Source organism: Macadamia integrifolia, chromosome 3 (genome assembly GCF_013358625.1).
Source record: "Macadamia integrifolia cultivar HAES 741 chromosome 3, SCU_Mint_v3, whole genome shotgun sequence".
Lineage (NCBI taxonomy): Eukaryota > Viridiplantae > Streptophyta > Magnoliopsida > Proteales > Proteaceae > Macadamia > Macadamia integrifolia.
The window spans coordinates 9,670,107-9,689,630 of NC_056559.1; the positions used below are offsets into that span (position 1 = coordinate 9,670,107).

Sequence of the window (19,524 nt, forward strand, 5' to 3'; positions counted from 1 at the left end):
ATATGGGTTCTGTTTACATAAATAATATTTCTCATTTCAAAAATTTTATTCGGACAAATTGAGGTTTCTCTGAAATTTACTACCCACCAAAGGGATAGCTTTTTCGGTTTTTCCTTTTGAAAGAAAATAATAAAAAAAAAAACAAATAAATGTATTAAATTGAAAACTGAAAAGAAAAAGACTATGGCTGCGTTTGGTAACGTTTTATTGGAATGTTTTTGGAGTTTTTTCTTTCCATTGAAACGAAAAAACGGAATAAAGCGTTTGGTACATCATAGATGAGTTTCTGTTTTTTTGGAACAAAAAATGAAAAAAGAACAATAGAAACTGGAATTGACAGAATGAAAAATAGATATTCTGTCCTCCGAGTTTCATTCCAAATAAATAATAAAAAAAAAAATATATATATATATATATATATATTTGGGGGATTTTAGGGAAATCATTCTCGATAAACTTGTCTTTTGCCCTAGCTCTTCATTTTTCACAATTTTGCGCACAGAGAAGAGAGAAAACTTGTGTTTTAAAACCGTTCGGAAACAAATTCACCAAACACCATTTTTTCGTTTAAAAGCGATGTTTCGACATAGAAACTGAAATTTTCGTTTTTGACACGAAACTTCGTTTCTAGAACAGAAACGTTACCAAACGCAACCTATGATGCATTGGTCTTGATCCACGTTAGCAATTAATAAAAAATAGGGTGAGAGAATACTACCCGATAGTATATGTATACACAAGTGTCCGCAACCAATGAGAGGATGCACACAAGTATCTTCAGAGTAGGACAACACTGTCTTTTTGCACCTGATGTGTCGTGGTGCAGGTACGTGTTATCATGCTACCAGGTAACATTCTTTTTCTCTTAAAAAAAAAAATGAAATTTCATCATGCCAAATGGACGTTTCAATAAATTAGTTTTATTTAGAAAAAATAAAATAAAATCCTGAAAATACAATACGAAGATTCAGTAAAACATGCAGGTCACAGTTGAAGGAGCTATTAAATTTTGAAAACAATCTCATATGATAATCTTAATATACATAAAGGTAAACCATTGTTTCACCCTTAAAGAATGTCAAATGCACCATAGTGCATGGACAACAATGGTTCAGATAGGGGCAAAAAATGGGAATAGCAATGCAATATTGTGATGTAAGGCCTTATAATTAAATAGAAATAGCCATATATAATATAACCCTGCAGACTGGTGTTGCTTGGGCCTTTATTATATTTTGTGTTATATGTATATTATTTTTTTATCTATCATTTGCCAATTAGGTAGAATGACAACATCCAACCATTTTTTTTTTTTAGGTGGAAAGAATGCTACTCGTGTGTACCAGTTGAGCGATGATTGTTTGTCACGGGTGCGGCGGTGTGGTGAGTATCCGATGGTCAAGATGATATCAGAATGTGCCCTGATGTTATTTCAGCCATCGGATGCTTATCACATCGTTGCATCCGTAGCAGAGGATGTTTTCATGTATTTGTCCTACACAAAGTGGTGTGAAAAGATCGCACTACCTGTGCTGAAGATACTGGTGTTTGTCCTCCCATTAGCCATGTCGGCCTGATATGTGTACCTACGCCTACCTGTACCAGCAGTGAGCAATTTCTTACCCATTTTTTTGGGGTATAAAGAATATAAAATGACCATCCTGTCCCTCTTGGGGCACACTCCCTGTGTGTGTGTCTGGGCAGGGGAGCTCTAGGACAGCACACCTGCTCATTTTCTTCCCTTCCAATCAAACTGGTGAAAAAGAATCATGACGTACATCTCTGAATTTTAAAAGGTGTCCTTCAACATCACCTCTTGTGGGTAGTGACTTCAATCCTTCCAGGTCAACCCTAGATGAGTTTTCGCCTTTCAATGGAAACAACTACAGATCTAAATGGACACTCAGATAGATCCTCCCATTGAAAGCTAAAACCTTTAATGGAGTAAAGACGAACTTCCCTCCTTTTCAAATCCAGGTTTTTTCTCTGGGTCCTATGTTCAGGAAAGGGTTAAATTCTTTGAGTAACTCGGTCTTCTTCTAGAGTGAAACTTTTGCAGTTGCAAAGATGAGGTTGGTGGGTCACCCAGGAGACGGAGATAGAGATGGTGATGAGTTCTCTGACCTTTCCTACGGTAGTAAACACAAATACAAGATGATGGATTCGGAGCTAACAGAGGATGATGACCCCTCACATCATCACCATCGTCAAAAGGATAAGAGTAATAATACCCAGAAATACGTTATCGCCTGTGCCACTTTCGCTTCTCTCAACACTGTACTAATCGGCTACGGTAAGTATTTCCTTCTCCTCCTTCGCTCCACCCCTTACTTTCCTCCCTCTCCTTCTCTGTTTCATGGGGCTTCTCTATATTCTTTTCTGAATCCTTTGTCGCCTTTGTGCTCTGTTCCTACCAAAGTGAACTCTTTGGTTCTAAATAGTTAAATTGGTTCTTTGAAGCATCATTTATACCAATTTCCTATATTGATTGTTGTGTAGTTTCCTGAATTGGTAGAATTTGAACATCTGCAGATTTGGGTGTCATGAGTGGAGCTCTCTTATTCATTCTTGAAGATCTTAAGATAACAGAACTGCAAGAAGGAGTTCTTGTTGGTTGTTTGAGTATCGTCTCACTCTTGGGTAGTTTAGCAGGTGGAAGGACCTCGGATGCTATTGGTAGGAAATGGACAATGGCTTTGGCAGCCATTGTCTTCCAAACAGGGGTTGGTATAATGGCACTTGCTAATTCTTTTAGAGTATTGATGGTAGGAAGACTCCTAACTGGGGTGGGAATAGGATTTGGAGCTATGATTGCCCCTGTTTACATTGCTGAGATATCACCCACCTTTAATAGAGGATTTCTTACCTCCTTCCCTGAAATTTTCATAAATGTAGGAATCCTTCTTGGTTACATATCTAACTATGCATTTTCGGGTCTACCGGCACATATAAGTTGGAGAGTAATGCTTGGTGTTGGAATCATTCCCTCAATTTTTATGGGATTTGCTCTTTTGATCATCCCTGAGTCACCTAGGTGGTTGGTAATGCAGAAGAGGGTTGAAGAAGCAAGATCAGTGCTAATGAAGACAAATAAAAATGAGAAAGAGGTGGAGGAGAGAATGGCAGAGATACAACAAGCATCTGGGATTTATAATTCAGAGAAGAACGAAGAGAAACCCGTGTGGCGGGAACTGTTGGCGCCTTCTCCTTCAATTCGGAGAATGCTAATCACTGGGTTTGGACTCCAATGCTTCCAGCAACTTGTGGGAATTGAGACAACCCTGTATTACTGCCCCACAATCTTCAAATAAGCTGGGATTCGGGACAACAACACTCTTCTTGCTGCAACTGTTCTTGTTGGAGTTATCAAGACTGCATTTGTCTTTGTGGCTACTTATTTCATAGATGGAAAGGGTAGGAAGCCCTTAATGTACATCAGCACTGTAGGAATGACTGCTTGTTTGTTCACTTTGGCCCTTTCTCTATCTCTGGTAGGGCATGGACATGCTGTGATCATACTCACTATCCTGTCAATTTGTGGGGATGTGGCTTTCTTTTCTGTGGGAATGGGTCCAGTTGCCTGGGTATTGACATCTGAAATTTTCCCATTGAGGCTGCGTGCTCAAGCAGTTGCAGTTGGAGCAGTGGGGAATAGAGTTATCAGTGGCCTGATTTCAACTTCATTCCTCTCTGTGTCTCATGCCATTACAGTGGCAGGAACATTTTTCATCTTTTCTCTGTTCTCCGCGTTCTCTATTGCATTTGTTTATGCATTTGTTCCTGAAACAATGGGGAAATCTCTAGAACAGATTGAGTTACTATTTGAGGATGAGGAAGCATTGAAAGGTTGTGAAATGGAGCTTGGAGATGTAGAGCATCTTGTGCCAAAAGAATGATGTGTTTTGCAGAGTTGGTTTGGTCTTCTACCTCTGCAACTTGCTTGAATTAGAATATGAATCCTTTTAATGCTCCAAGAGCCTTCATATCACCAAGGCAAAATCTTGTCTGCCTTCTACTGGGATAGTATATCTTCAGCACAGGCATGCTATCACATGTGAGAGATCCACAGGCAACCAAGATGGGTCAATCAGAAGTGTTCCTGAACTTCTTCACAACTTGAGATGTATGGCTCTTCCTCTTGGATTGATATAACTCTTAAAAGAGTTATTAGAACTTGAGTTCTGAGTATCTATTCTTTTCTCAGCAGATGAAATAATTGATTATTTGGCTTGGTCTTTATGCTGCTACTGCTAATTAATTGTCTTTAATTTATAGATTCTCCAAAACAGTGCATTTTTGGCCACGAGTTTCGGTTGGCCATTTTTGGGGGCCAAATGGCTGAAATAACCAAAAAAAAATGGTGCATTTTTTTTTCTACAATATAGACATGACCGAAATAATGTGGCATTTTGTCTCGGCCATGTCAAAATCACCGAGGAGTTTTTGGACTATGCTGCAGAACATGTTTTCCCCCTTCTCAGTGCGACCCTCCCTCTCTGCCTTTCTGGAATCCGGAACCCTTCAATCATCAGCAAAAACTGCAACTCCAATTGGATATAACCCTTAAAACCCATTATTATAATAATGCATTATTCAACACTTTGCATTGTAATAATGCATTATTCAACACTTTGCATTGTTTAACGTCACAATTCTATATTTTTGGAGTCCCAAGGAATAGATAAGCATAATTCCCAGAATTTATTGTCCAAATCACAGAAGTCAGTTGAGGCCTTATTCGAGTTTATATTTAGTCATGCATGATAACCATTATGTTTCTCTATTTCTCAAAAAAAAATAATAATAATAATAAATAAATAAATAAATCCGTTTGCTAATCGTTTGTTCACATTTTTGTTCCTCGGAATGAACTAGGACCTTTTTTTTTTTTTAACAACAATGGGTATCCAAGCCTTTGGCTTGACTACTCCCGTGGGGGTCCATAATGACCCCACAACCGCATGGAGGTCATATCGGGGTTGAATGAGAACTATTCAATTTTTATCGAAAGCAGTAAAGAGCATTAAACCTCTCATGTGGGTAGCCGCAAGGAGAAACTTTTTTTTTTTTAGGAATTTTTTGCCACCATCGTCATCGCCTCCACCTTTTCCACCGCCTTCGCCTATGCTTATACTAACATTTTGAGTATTGAATGACACTTTATTAATTTATACAAGTTTCATACACATAAATTAATATGCGCTTAACAAATGCATTTTTTATTTTCTAGCCAAAAAATAGAAATTATTACACCTAATCAAACGTGTTTTTTGCTTAGAAATATGGGCCAGAAACAGAAATACAAAAAATCATTTTTAGATAGAAATTTAGCCCAGAAACAAAATGGTCATCCTGGAGACCCTTATCTACAAAGTAGTCTAAACTTTTTGGTCTTTTATTGGCTCATAGAAACTATACAGTGTCATAATGGTTAGGTTTATGGAGTTGAAGAGTTTCTAAGAGCAGTTGGCGATGGTGGAGAAGTTGTCTGGAACAGAGGTTTGCTTAAGCAAATTGGGATTTGCCATGGTGTGAGTGGGAATGCATACACATTCCTCTCGCTCTATTGATTGACAGTAATGTGGTGTTTCTGTACAGGGCCAAAGCGTTTGCTTGCTTTTTACTAGACTAATAAAACTGATAATGCTTAGAGTATTACTCTTCAAATTCTCATGTTCATTCAGTCTATTGCCAACGTTTGGTATCAGAGTGGCATTGTTACCTCAAGCTTGTTACAGTTCTTACCAGCCATGGTCTCATATGTCATGTATTCTTACGAAGGTTTGAGATTTCGGTGAGAGAGGTATTTGGACCCTTATAATCAAAATACATGTTGAAATGGTTAAATTTTGGTAAACTTTTGAGAAATAAGGAGAAATACTAAGAATTTGGAATGAAACTTTAGGGGATACTTGTTTAAACATAAAAAATGGATGCTTAGACAAGGGAGTTCAAAAAATAAAAAAAAAAAAAAAAAAATGGTATTTGGGTTTCACCCCCCAGTTTTGCTAGATGTATTCAAACATTGCTCAAATCTAATGAGAACATTGAAGATGATAAATTTAGGGACTTGCTCTTTCTTAAAGTTTTGACAAAAATACTAGCAAATTTCTTGTGGGAACTTAGATGAGTTTGGGGAGTGCTTTGACCCTCCCAAAAATTTATAAGTTTTTGAACAAATTTGAAGTATTCTTACACTTTCAACTCATTTTGCTAATTTTGACCATCTCAATTCTAATTTTTTTTTTAATATATATGTAGGAATGTACCATTTTTATTATTTTGACCAAAATTTTGACATTTCAATTATTTTGTTTTTGTTCATTTTGATGAAATATTTTCTTTTATATTTTTCATGTAATTTTGTTTTGAGGTCTATTGAAACTGAAATATTTTGCGCGAATGTTGCTTCCTCCTTCCTAGTTAAAAATGGCTTAAATAAGGTCAAAATATACCACCGATAATGACCAAAAATGGGAAAAATAATCAACATTTACCATCAAAATGGCCGGAATGGCACAGAAATATTGTTTCATTTCAGTGAAAAAACTGAAACATTGAAGACCCCTTAATTAAACCTAAATTTCAAACCATGATCTCTATGTACAACTGTGTTGTATCTCTGGATGATAACCCAACTATGAACTGTATCAAGGTCCATAGTCTGTCCATGATTTTACTATAGAAGAAGTCATCTTAATTCTCCCCTTTCCATCTGAAAATATGTAGAATGCCTTCTAGTATGCATGGTGTATCAACCAAGGATTAAAGTATTGGTATCGATCGTTGTATCGATCGATTAAATTTAAGATACGTATCAGAGGATATTGTATCGTATCAGAGATACACTAATATATGATAAAGATAAAAAAATTAAAGTATCGGTATTGATTACCATATTGATATATTAAATTTAAGATATGAATTAGAGGGGTATCGTATCATATCGTATCGAAGATACTTTAAACCATGGTCTCAACAAAAAAAATGGCACGACGAAAAAGGTGAAGCAAAGACACACTTTCCCACATCTTGCGGCTAGATATGGGATATTATATAAAACGACACAATCATATTATACGTATATTAACTAAGTATGGTTTAGCCTCTAGTGCTCCAGACATGAGGTATTCATACATTTGGAGCACCGTATAAGTCACTAATATTCAATCAACTCCATAGATGCCTTCAGCTTTACTCATGGATTCCTTTTTATGGAGGAGTATCGAGTACACTGTCAGATAAAAAAAGGTCATACCCAATGCACGAAGCTCCTGCCATTGCAGGGTCTGTGGAGGATCATAAATTTCTGTTAACAGGAAGAATGGGAGAATGCTTGTTTTTAACTGATCCCACAAGTCCTCTATTTATAATATAAAATCATGATAGGGTCATGATAGGAATACAAAATAGAAAATATAAAATATCTACGAGTATACCCCCCCCCTCCCATCCAGCCGATCCTAATTAGAGTAGGGTCGGTAAAGGGGTGAAGCCCCAATGTGCTGTGGCACATTAATCCTTATTCTAACAATTTCACGTTTTGTTGAACTCTGATTATTACATATTTCAAGTGTCCATGAGATGTCAATCAATCTTCTACAAACATCACTGAGAAGTAGAGCAAGTATGCTTCTTGAGGAAGTTTAGGACGAGCTGATTCACCTGATCTGGAAATTGCTCCTGAACAAAATGCGTTCCTTCGGGCAAGAATATGATCTCCAAATCAGGGACATAGTCTTTCACCTTTCCGCTCCTTACGTAGTCCTCCATTCCTGGGAATTTGAGGGCGAAGTCTTTTCCACCCATGATCAGCAATACAGGAACTTTGACTGTTACGTCAGTTAAGTTAAATTGTTCAAGTATGGCCCTGCATAAAGCCTTAGCTTAAGTATACAAATGCATGGTTATTACAAAAAAAAATGCCCTATATTTATAGCAAGCTTGTCTTTTGTGCAACTATCAATCTTGTTTGGATGTAGAGGAATTTGAGAAGAGAAATCTAGATCTGCTGTTTATAGCAATCTTGTATTTTGTGCAACTGTCAATCTTGTTTGGATGTATAGGAATTTGAGAAGATGGACCGAGAAATCTAAATCTTATCTGCAGATCTAGGACGCTATCTCCTTTGACATCAGGGGCAAGCTTGATTATCACATTGATTCTTGGTTGGACACCCCCAGGAATACCCATGTTGCTCTCTCTTAGGATCTTCTTACCTAGTTGTACTCGACTGATAGAAATAGTCCTTGAGGGCGGTTTCTGTCCCTTGTTCTTTTCATTTTTCTTTTCCTTCTTCCTCCCCCCTTTGGAGAGCTTATATTTAGTCATTTGTGCTCATTGAATCAATTATTAACCAAAAAAAAATGGTGTCTACATTTAAGTGTTTTTGGAAAAAGATGCAATAGAAACAGTAGTAGGGTCTAATATGTTGAAAGATGAGTGAGCTCCTTTTACCTATAGGGGACTTGCAAAGGAGTACGGAATCCAGATTTTTCATATAATGATGCATAGACTGCAAGATCTTCCTCAGTGAACCAAGTTGGTAGAGGAGAAGAAGGATCCACCAGGTCCATGATCTCCTGATCCTCAGCAGCTATTGGTATTTCACTTCCTGAAAAGAGAATGTAGATGTTCCGCACTACAGTCTTAATATCGAAGCGACCAAAATCTGCTTCAGCTCGTCCAGGTTTCTAAAACAACAAATATGGGAATCGGCGTCTTCTTCAAAGAAATGAAAACCTAAATTAACCTGAGAAATGTTGGTTATCTGAAACAAGTTAGTGATCAATACTTGTATTCAGAGCTGGGGCCCGTGGAAAATTTCTCCAAAACATTTTTGGATTGAATATGAAGGGATCTCCAAGGCCAAATATTGAACACTAATTTCAAGAGAAAATTATGGTGTTGTTCCCATTGATTAGTGCACAATATACACCTACTTATTGATAATAAAAAAAAAACCCAATATTGGAACAGAAGATCTCTTAGGAGGGACCAGTGGGTCTTGACTCTTGATGTTTAGTCCTGATCCTCTACATGTTTGTCATGTTCGGTGGACATTCTTATGGGTTCTGATCACTGCAACAGAGAGATTAAATGACAATAACACCATATTACCTGCCATCTCGAAATGTAGAAGCCTTCAGGAAGGTCAAGTAAAAGGGATGAACGAGAGGTTCTGTATGGCGAACCCAATGTTACCATTCCCGAAACCCTCTCTGGGTGGAGAACTGCGAACAAGTAACCAGGACGGGCTCCAAAATCTTTCCCAACAATGAAAACCTGCACTCATAGTTTAAGGAAACATGGTGGGAAATTGGATATCAACTTTTTTGCTTTTTTTTTTTAAGTCGAGCAATGAAATGCGTAAGAATGTGAACAGTTTGAACACAAATGACAGAATTCACAATGTCAAAGTACCATGTTTTGCCATTCTAATGTTTCCATAAATGTATTCTCATCTTTAAAGGATGATTATATCTCCAAAGCTAGAAGCTATGATGCATAATTCGGTTAACTGATAATCTAGGGAAAAGTTTCATCTTAGGAGATTCCATAACCCAAGCTAATTGACAGGAACTTCTCATCAATGATGGATGAAATGAAGCAGCTAACAGTTAGAAGATCAGATGACAACTAAAACACCCATACATAAACTGCTTACTTCTTCTTCAAGTTGGTCATTGGTCTAGACTTACCTACAGAATGCTTATAGTTTCCAATGGGGAGTCGAAATCGTAAACTTCTTTCTTTACCACTCCCCCTACAGTTCCTGAAAACCTATGGGAGATCAGGTACATCTGTTTCCTATGTTAAAGCTTTCCGAAAGGGGGGGGGGGGGGAATGGGGTTATACTAAAGGTACCCAGAAAACACAAGGTTCTACCACAAATAGCGTGCAAAAGTTGGATGAATTATAAAATAACAATCAAAAACTCAGCTTTATCCCAACTTAATGGGGTCAACTATATGGATCCATACAAAACAAAGTAGGGAAAACTGAGGTCCAGTAAAAAGAGGGAGGGGGGGTGTGGGGATGACGAGATGATAAATGAAAGTAAGAGGAGAGAGGCACAACCCAGCAAGTCAGGAGAATCTCAGATGGACCTACTTAAAAATATGGGAGTTCACAAACTGTGGGCAACAGAGGAAAGAAACAAGCATGGCCAAATATAAATGCTGGAACTTCTAGCGATTTGAAGAAAATTGAAAAAAAGCATCCATAAACCAAATAAAAACTCTATGAATATGCAATAAAATTAATTTACAGGACAAGCAGAGTACCACGGATTCATGAAATTATTCAGATTTTTTTTTTTTTTATTTGAGATGAAATATGTAATAAAACTAACCAAATAAAGACTCCAAGCACGCTTCCAATCTCCCCTTCACCCAAAACTCGGAAATGAAACTGGTAGACACAGGTAAAGAATAAATATAAATATACCTTGGGAATGGAGAAAAAGTCGAGAATGGCGAGGAGATCTTCAATAAGGTCCTTGAATGTTGCCTTCTCGGGTTCAGGAGGCAGCTGGGAGAGTCCATAGCCTCTGAAATCCGGTGCTATTGCCCGGAGTCCGGCATTAGCGACGGCGATCATCTGGTTCCTCCACGAATACCATATCTCTGGGAACCCATGTAAGAACAACACCACTGAGGGGCCTGCAAGTTCCATATAACATATGTACTCACACACTTGATCAATCGAACTAGATGGAAAAACCAAGATAGTAAAAGGGTAAAGGAAGGAAAATGAAAACGCATCGAATTCCGACCGCTTCCGATATCGGCGACGTGAAGCTTGAGCCCTCTTACATCAACGTACTTGTGCTCTATCTCATCCATTGAGCTTTTAGTTTTGGTTTTCACCGGAGTTTAAGCAAGCAAGCAGCGAGTATCAAGAACACTGCGCGCGAGAGCCAGAGCGAGAGACAGAATAGGAGAGAGAGAGAGAGACTCCGGTGAAAGACTCCACTCGAGTGGCTGCCGCCATAGTCAAAACCGGTTTCCAACTATGACACGAATACGACACTAATTCTATAGGGGGGCGGCCGGTGAGCTCAACGTCGGACAATTCCTATTCTCTCCCTCAACAATGGTTTCAAAGTATCCGTCTAGTATCGGCGGTATCGAATAAGTATCAATTGAGCGATATCGATCCCCAATTTCTGACCAATTCAGATCGGTGTTTCGTATCATTTGAAGGGTAAAATGAAAAAAAAAAAAAAAAATAGTACTTTTAGAAAAATTGCAGAGTAAAATAGACTGATACCACTGATTTGATCCAATCCAAATCAGTATCGAATCGGTATTAACAGATATCAATACAGTCCGCTAAATCCTTGCCCTAAACTAGCCTCAATTCAATCAAAGCTTTTGTCAGAACCGAGGGCTAATAGGGGTAAAACATTGATGACCTAGATGGGAAAACTTGTCCTTTACTAATGGTGCAGGAAAACTTTTCCTCATAGTGTGACATGATGTATAAGGTATGACCACGCTGGGTTCAACGACTGATGTGAATTTATAATCGAAATTATTTATCAAAATTGTTTATCGAAACTAAATCAATCCATTTACATCAAAACTGTAAAATCGTTTAGCAAATAGTGTGGTTATGGTTTCAAGTTTCAGATCATTTAGCAAATAGTGTGGTTATGGTTTCAAGTTTCAGATCGTTTAGCTAAACGGGTCAGGTCGGTTTTAACTGTGAAACCCATTAGTTTCAAACCGAATTGAAACCATTTAAATCGAATCGTTTAAAACCGTTTAAACCTATCTAATTAATCCATATAACAATTAAATAAAGCAGGGGCAGTAATCCGTATAACAATTAACAATTAAATTAAGTGTTCATCCTGCTTTTGTATGATTTATTGCAATTCTATTCAAGTTTAGGCTTTAGTTCATGAACTTGTAATCCATATATGTTACTATTTGTTATCACAGATAGGGTGTTTTGGCTGAACCACTTGTCATTTTAATATTTTATGCTGTAGAAGGTTAGATTTGATGTTGTATGATATTAATTCTATATGTTTGAGAATGGTCATGCAAAGAAATAGCACTATATTATCAAATTAAGACATACCATCGTTAATATAGAATCTCTTATTTGTGGTTGCCAATTATTTTTGGATAAACTCATGATCTTCAATTTAGAGATAGTTGCAAGTTATAACAAACCGATTGTGAATTTTTTTCCAAATCGTATGGAATAAATCGAAACCAAAACCGTTTAAAATCATGAAACCGACACCGTTTAGAAACTATGAAAACTGAAACAATTTACTAAACGGTCACGGTTTCAGAAAGTGAAACCGTTTAATAGATGGTGCGGTTATGGTTTTAATCAAATAAATGTGAACTAAATCGATACACACCGTTTAAATTGAAATTGAACTGATTAACACCCTTAGGTTCAACCCAATGCGCAACTTAGTCTGATTAAAAATTCTCTGCTCTGACCCAACATGGTTAAAAAGCTTAATCTAAACCCTAAAATTTTCACGTGGGCTTATGGCTCAGGCTCACTAGGTCAAACTTGTATCCATAGTATTAGGTTGGATCCTCTCCAGCATGCCAACATGTTTATCGCTCATTGGATGGCTGGTGACACATTGGAACGCAACCTTAGGTGCTCCTAACCGTTTGATGCACACTGGCGCATTGAGAGGACCTGGGTTCCTTTTAAGTATAGTACACAACTGTCCATTAGTGGGAAAATATGTCAAAATCGTCGGTGGTCATATTCAACTTATTGTCAAACCATATTTCCTGTGATCCTACCTACCATTTATGATTTCCCTTTGTATTTTTGACCATCTAATCATTTTTTCTTTTTTTTCTTGCCTTTGTGAAATTCAATTGTCCATGTGACAAACTCGTTTGAGTTGAATATACCTCATGAATCAAGGGGGTGGTTTGCCACAATTACTCCAAGTCTCCAACTATAGCTAATGGTTGTGATGAAAATGAATTGTTGTAATTTAATAGAATGGTAGCTGTAAGTAATTGCAAGGGTAAATAGTTGTGGTAATAAATTTTAGTTATCTTGATAATGAGTATTAATATGATGGAAAATGGGTAGGAATCACAAGTGAATAGGAGGAAAGGGTTGAGATTGGCAATCGAATGCCCAAAATGAGAAAGGGAACCAGCCATGAACTCATTTGAGTTAGGTGTAGATAAGAACATTTTAACCAAATTAGTAGTTGGGATGACTTCATTTTTTGTGGGCATTGTTATTAACGTTGTTCAACAAACATTCATCTTTGCCTAAGAGGAGATTGCTGTTGTATTAATTCTAGTTGTTCAAGAACTAATAAGTCATGTTAAGCATGGGAATTTGTATTAATTTCTTTAGTTGTTAGTAATTAATAATTCATGGTCTATTGTTTGTTTTGTGTTAACAACAATTATGTAACCGGAAAAATTAATGATCGATTTGATAATCGACCCACCAAATCAGAAGGAGATAAGAATCCACCTCATCCAAATCTTCTTGTTTGAATTTTAAAATTCAAAATATAATGATGTTATCACCAATGTTATCTCTTACCATTGTAATTTTATTTAATTATCTTTTAAAATGGGATTCAATCTCCCAGTTGTACCTGTAAAATATCTATATATACTTAATCATACATCAATCGAAATCATTCAAAAACATATTCTTTGTTTTCTAAAAGGAACCATAACAACGAATATCCATCTCCAACTGGGCCCGCTCCACCTCATAGCCTATTGTGATGCCGATTGGGCTGGGTGCCCAATTGATCAACAATCTACAGGTGGTTTTTGTGTATTTCTTGGCTCCAATCCTATTCCATGGAGTGCTAAGAAACAACCAATGGTTGCCTGATCGTCTTCTGAAGCTGAATATCGTTGCTTAGCTAACACGGCTATCTTGGTTGTATGGCTATGCTCCCTCTTCCACGAGCTACACTGTCCCCTCACCAAAGTCACGACTATTTGGTGTAATCATATTTCTGCTAGCCCACTTTCGTTCAACCCGGTATTTCATGCAAGAACAAAACATGTAGCCGTTAATTATCCCTTCATCCGTGAGTTGGTAGGCAGGAAAATACTGGACATTCATTACATTTCAAGTAAAGACCAGGTTGCTGATATTTTCATAAAAAAACTCAGCTCTCCTCAAATTTGCTTTCTTCAAGACAAGCTTTGCTTACGTCCAGTACCACGCAACTTGAGGGAGGATGATAACAAACCCACCAAATCAGAAGGAGATAAAGATCTACCTCATCCAAATCTACTCATTTGAATTTTAATATTCAAATATGATGATCTTATCACCAATGTTATCTCTTACAGTTGTAATTTTATTTAATTACCTTTTTAAGTGGGATTTAATCTCCCAGCTGTACCTGTAAAATATCTACATATATTCAGTCATACATCAATGGAAATCATTCAAAAATTTAGCAAAAACAATCCTTGTGCAATCTCTTTCGCAATTTGAGTATTATATTATTAGTTATATTAGGAGAAAGTTTTCATCCGCCCATAGAGGACACTTACAATTCAGCCAGCAACCTAAGGTTCACAAACCCCTATATGGTGTTAGTATTTTTTCTAAAGTATCCTCTTGGTACCCCTTCCCACTCATCTGAAGTGTTGAATCCGTTAACGGTGGCCTTAGTCCTTTATTTTATCAAAATAGTTTGAATATTTGGAATTAAATTTTAATATATCATAGAAGTAACATGTATATATATATATAATCCTACGACTTGTCAACAATGGGCCAAGGTCATTACAAACTGAGACAGCAGGCACCATCAATTTCATTAACTAAAAAAATGTCATATCTTAATTACTAGCTACATTGTAAATTAGTGTTGCATTGCACATACATATGTATGTGTAATCACTTTGATAGGTTTTTCATACACTACAAGTTAAAGGTCTGTGATACCAAGTAACCTATTAATGATGGTGCAATCAAAGAATGTGGATAGATTGATCATAAATATTCTTAGGGGAAAAAAAAAGATGTTTGGTTGTGTGCCGCTGTGCCAAGATATAAGGGTACAAAATTATCACCTTACCCCTAAAAAAAATTACATTCATGTTGATGCCCCAGTGTACGTACTCATTGCCCCCTGCTGGTACAAGGTCATACGACCAGACAACGATCTCATGCTATAATTTTAATGCTAAATGATCGATCCATTTGGGCAAATCAGCCCAATTAATCATCTATGTGAAATGACCATTATTCTTTTATAAAAATATGAACCCTACCTTTGTAATTTGGAACCCATTTTAAGCAGTCTTGTATATCACAAAGTACAATTGTTGAAGGTATATCACTTGCAAATATTATATGTCTAAAAAGACACAACATAGGAAGAGGAAGACAATTAAATAATCAAGAAACCTATTTATTGAACACCTTTAAACTCAAAATATTCATGCAATAGTAAAATCCATTTGATTTACACGATTAATTTTGACTTAGGTTTTTAGCTTAGTTTTTTAATAGAACCTTCGAAGTTTCAAGAAATATCACATTAGGCCTTCACCTCATTCAGCCACTGGTGTAGGAAAACTTTGTCTATTATATTTAGCTCTTCAATTATTTTTTGTTCTTTTATTTAAAACTACTAAATTTTAGTAGTGCAAAAGAAAATGACATAATATATTTTTTTCTCTCTCTCAAATAATCAACCATATGGAGGTACAAATGTTGATTGGGAGATGGAAAAAACAAAAAAATGGGACAATTCTCATCTGTACTTTGCTATAATTATATATAGATCATAATGTTTTCAGAAATTACGCCCCCTCCCCTGTATTTTTGAGATTCTCACAAATAAGTCTAATCCATTAGTGGCCGTTAAATTAGACCTGTTAAGTGTTGACGTCACCTAATATCAAATCAATTAATACCCAAAATACCTTTCTTTATAGATGAACTTACCTATATGCCTTTCAACTAAAACAAAAGAGAGAAGACAACCTTTGTTGATTGTCCACAGGCTTTGCTCTTTTGAGATAAAAAGTAAGAGAACACAAGAATTGAAAAAATTATCAAGAAATAACAGAACACGAGAATTGAAGAAGTGATCAAGTAGTAAGTTCGAAGGATATTAGACCGCTTCCGATATTGGCGACGTGAAGCTTGAGCCCTCTGACATCAACGCACTTGTGCTCTATCTCATCAATTGAGCTTTTAGTTTTGTTTTTCACCGGAGTTTAAGCAAGTAGCGAGTAACAACAAGAACACCGCGAGCGAGAGCCAGAATAGGAGAGAAAAGACTCGACTCGAATGGCTCTCGCCTTAGCCAAAACCGGTTTCAAACTATGGTAGGAATACGACACTCACTCATTCTTTGGGGACAGCCGGTGAGCTCACTCTCGAATCATCGTTGTTAGTACCTATTCTCTCTCTCTGCACAAACCTTAGATCAATCGAAGCTTTTGTTCGGAATTGAGGGTTAATAGGGGTAGAACATTTATGACCCTAGATGGGAATACTATCCTGAGTCCACATTTTTTGCAGTCACTGCAGTGAGTATCGAATGATTGGGATCACCTGGGCACACACCCCAAGGTGCTCTTAACAGTGTAGATCCTCACTGCACCAGTGCAGTGCAGTACAGGATTTTTATGCTACTATCCCTTCATCAATGGCGCAGGAAATATTTTTCCTTATAGTGTGATATGATGTATAAGGGTCTAACCAGGCCAGGTTGGGCTCAACCCAAAGCTCAGCTTAGTTTGAACCGGGCTTAGAATTCTGCTCTGACCCACCATGGCTAAAAAGCTTAGTCTAAGCCTTAAATTTTTTATGGTGGGCTTATGGCTCATGTTTACCGGGTCAAACTTGCATTCGTAGTACTAGTCTGGATCCTCTCCGGTGTGCCAGTATGTCTATCGCTCATCGGACTGTTGATAGCACTTGGGCACTCACCCTCAAGTACTCTCAGCCATTTGATGCACACTGGCGTGCTGGAGAGGATCTGGGTTCCCTTAAGTACAGTACACAGTTCTCCATTGATAGGAAAAAATATCAAAGTCGGTGGACAGTTTCAAGTTATTGTCAAACCATATGTCCTATGGTCCTGCCTACCATTTATGATTTCCCTTTGTATTTTTGACCATCTAACCTTTGTTTTGCCTCATCTTTTTTTTTTTTTTTTTTTTTGAAATTCAATTTTCTATGTGGAAAACTCTTTTGAGTTGAATATTCCTCGTGAATCAAGGGTGGCATCAGCCTTGGTCACAATCACTCCAACTATAGCTAATGATTGTGATGAAAATGAATTGTAGTAATTTTAATAGAACGGTAGCTGTAAGTAATTGCAAGGGCAAATAGTTGTGGTAATAAATTGTAGTTATCTTGAGTATTAATATGGTGGAAAATGGGTAGGAATCATAAGTGAATAGGAGGAAACGGTTGAGAGTGGCAATTGAATGCACAAAATGAGAAAGGGAACCAGCCATGAACTCATTTGAGTTAGGTGTAGATAAGAACATTTAAACGAAATTAGTAGTTGTGGTGACTTCATTTTTTGTGAGCATTGTTATTCATGTTGTTCATCAAAAAATCATCTTTGCCTCAGAGGAGATTGCTGTTGTATTAATTCTAGTTGTTCAAGAACTAATGAGCCATGTTAAGCATGGGCATTTGTATTAATTTCTTTAGTTGTTAGTAATTAATAATTCATGGTCTGTTGTTTTGTGTTAACAACAATTATATAACTGGAAAAATTAATGATCTATTCAATAATTGACCCACCAAATTAGGAGGAGATAAGGATCCACCTCATCCAAATCTTCTCATTTGAATTCTAAAATTCAAATATGATAATCATATCACCAATGTTATCTTTTACATTTGTAATTTTATTTAATTACCTTATTTTATGGGATTCAATCTCCCAGTTGTACCTGTGAAATATCTATATATACTTAGTCATACATCAATCGAAATCATTCAAAAACATATTCTTCGTTTTCTAAAAGGAACCATAACTACTGGTATCCGTCTCCAACCGGGCCCGCTCCACCTCATAGCCTATTGTGATGCCGATTGGGCTGAGTGCCCAATTGATCAACGGTCTACAGGTGGTTTTTGTGTAATTCTTGGCTCCAATCCTATTTCATGGAGTGCTAAGAAACAACCAACGGTTGCGTGATCTTCTTCTGAAGATGAATATCATTGCTTAGCTAACACGGCTATCGAGGTTGTCTGGCTATGCTCCCTCTTCTGCGAGCTGCACTTCCCCCCCACCAAAATCACAACTATTTGGTGTGATAATATTTCTGCTATCTCCCTTTCGTTCAACCCGGTATTTCATGCAAAAACAAAACATGTAGCCATTGATTATCCCATCATCCGTGAGTTGGTAGGCAGGAAAATACTGAACATTTGTTACATTTCAAGTAAAGACCAGGTTGTTGATATTTTCACAAAAAAACTCAGCTCTCCTTGAATTTGTTTTCTTCAAGACAAGCTTCGCTTACGTCCAGTACCACTCAGCTTGAGGGAGGATGATAACCAACCCACCAAATTAGAAGGAGATAAAGATCCACCTCATCCAAATTTTCTCATTTGAATTTTAAAATTCAAATATGATGATCTTATCACCAATGTTATCTCTTATAGTTGTAATTTTATTTAATTACCTTTTTANAAAGAACCCTAGAAATTCTTGACTTGAGAAGATATTGTGCTCTGCAAGAACCCTAACTGATTCATATATGCTCCTCGTGCTGTCGGAGGTGATGCTGATGTTGAAGACCAAGGGTTATCACAAGAAACCTATTTTTTGATAGAAAATGGTGTTCAAAGCAATTATTGCCCCTTTTGCCTTTTGCTATGCGATGCTCGAAGGGAAGAAAGAGATGTCGGTGAATTTCGTCGGACAGCACACAACTTCAATAGAGATATTAGGCTTCCTTTCCTCCTGAGATTGCTAAGATTTGCAGGAAGATAAAGAATCGATATCTCACTGCTCTCTCAATCACCACGCCTAAGGGTTATGTTTAGGTTTAAAACTAACAGCATACTAAGCATACCAACACCGTCATAGCTAGGGAGGGAGCATAATCTCTAAAAATGTTCAGATCTATATGTAATTATGGCAAATCACAGAAGAGGGGGTGTAATTGAACTAAACAAGCAAACCAATTTTTTGTTATTATTAATTTTTTTCTTTTTTCTTTTTCTTTTTTTTGGATAAAAAAGGATACCAAATTATAAAGAATCACAAACTCATTCCAAGGCTTTTCAAGCCATTTGTGGGCATTTGGTGATCAAGAGATTGTCTTGATAAGTATGTCAAGGAACTGGATTCGGCTCGTCTGTAGCACACTTTTGTGCTACAGATCGTGTAGCACATACTAGATGGTTGACATGTGGTTAAATTGAAATGAACGGTGACAATTCCAAGGGAGGAGGGACACGTTTAGTACATGTGTTGCAGCGTGTATTTTGAAGGAAATCAAAAGAATACTTAAGAGGGAGGAATCATAGAGAGGAACTAAATGG

At 37.0% G+C, this 19,524-nt stretch overlaps 2 protein-coding genes across 2 annotated transcripts; one reads left to right on the top strand and one right to left on the bottom strand.

Moving 5' to 3' along the window:
* Positions 1–1,810: 1,810 nt before the first annotated feature.
* LOC122073360 (probable polyol transporter 4) lies at positions 1,811–4,237 on the top strand. Its single transcript, XM_042637941.1, has 2 exons — positions 1,811–2,293; positions 2,533–4,237. Exons 1-2 carry the CDS (start codon positions 2,068–2,070, stop codon positions 3,309–3,311), a joined length of 1,005 nt encoding a protein of 334 aa, XP_042493875.1. The 5' UTR covers positions 1,811–2,067; the 3' UTR covers positions 3,312–4,237.
* A 3,241-nt stretch (positions 4,238–7,478) lies between these two features.
* On the bottom strand, positions 7,479–11,156 carry LOC122073135 (bifunctional epoxide hydrolase 2-like). The gene is made up of 5 exons (XM_042637670.1): positions 10,778–11,156; positions 10,450–10,664; positions 9,121–9,285; positions 8,458–8,693; positions 7,479–7,870 (listed from the first exon to the last, which is right to left on the bottom strand). The coding sequence occupies exons 1-5, from the start codon at positions 10,845–10,847 to the stop codon at positions 7,609–7,611; spliced, it is 948 nt and encodes a 315-aa protein (XP_042493604.1). The 5' UTR covers positions 10,848–11,156; the 3' UTR covers positions 7,479–7,608.
* Positions 11,157–19,524: the final 8,368 nt, after the last annotated feature.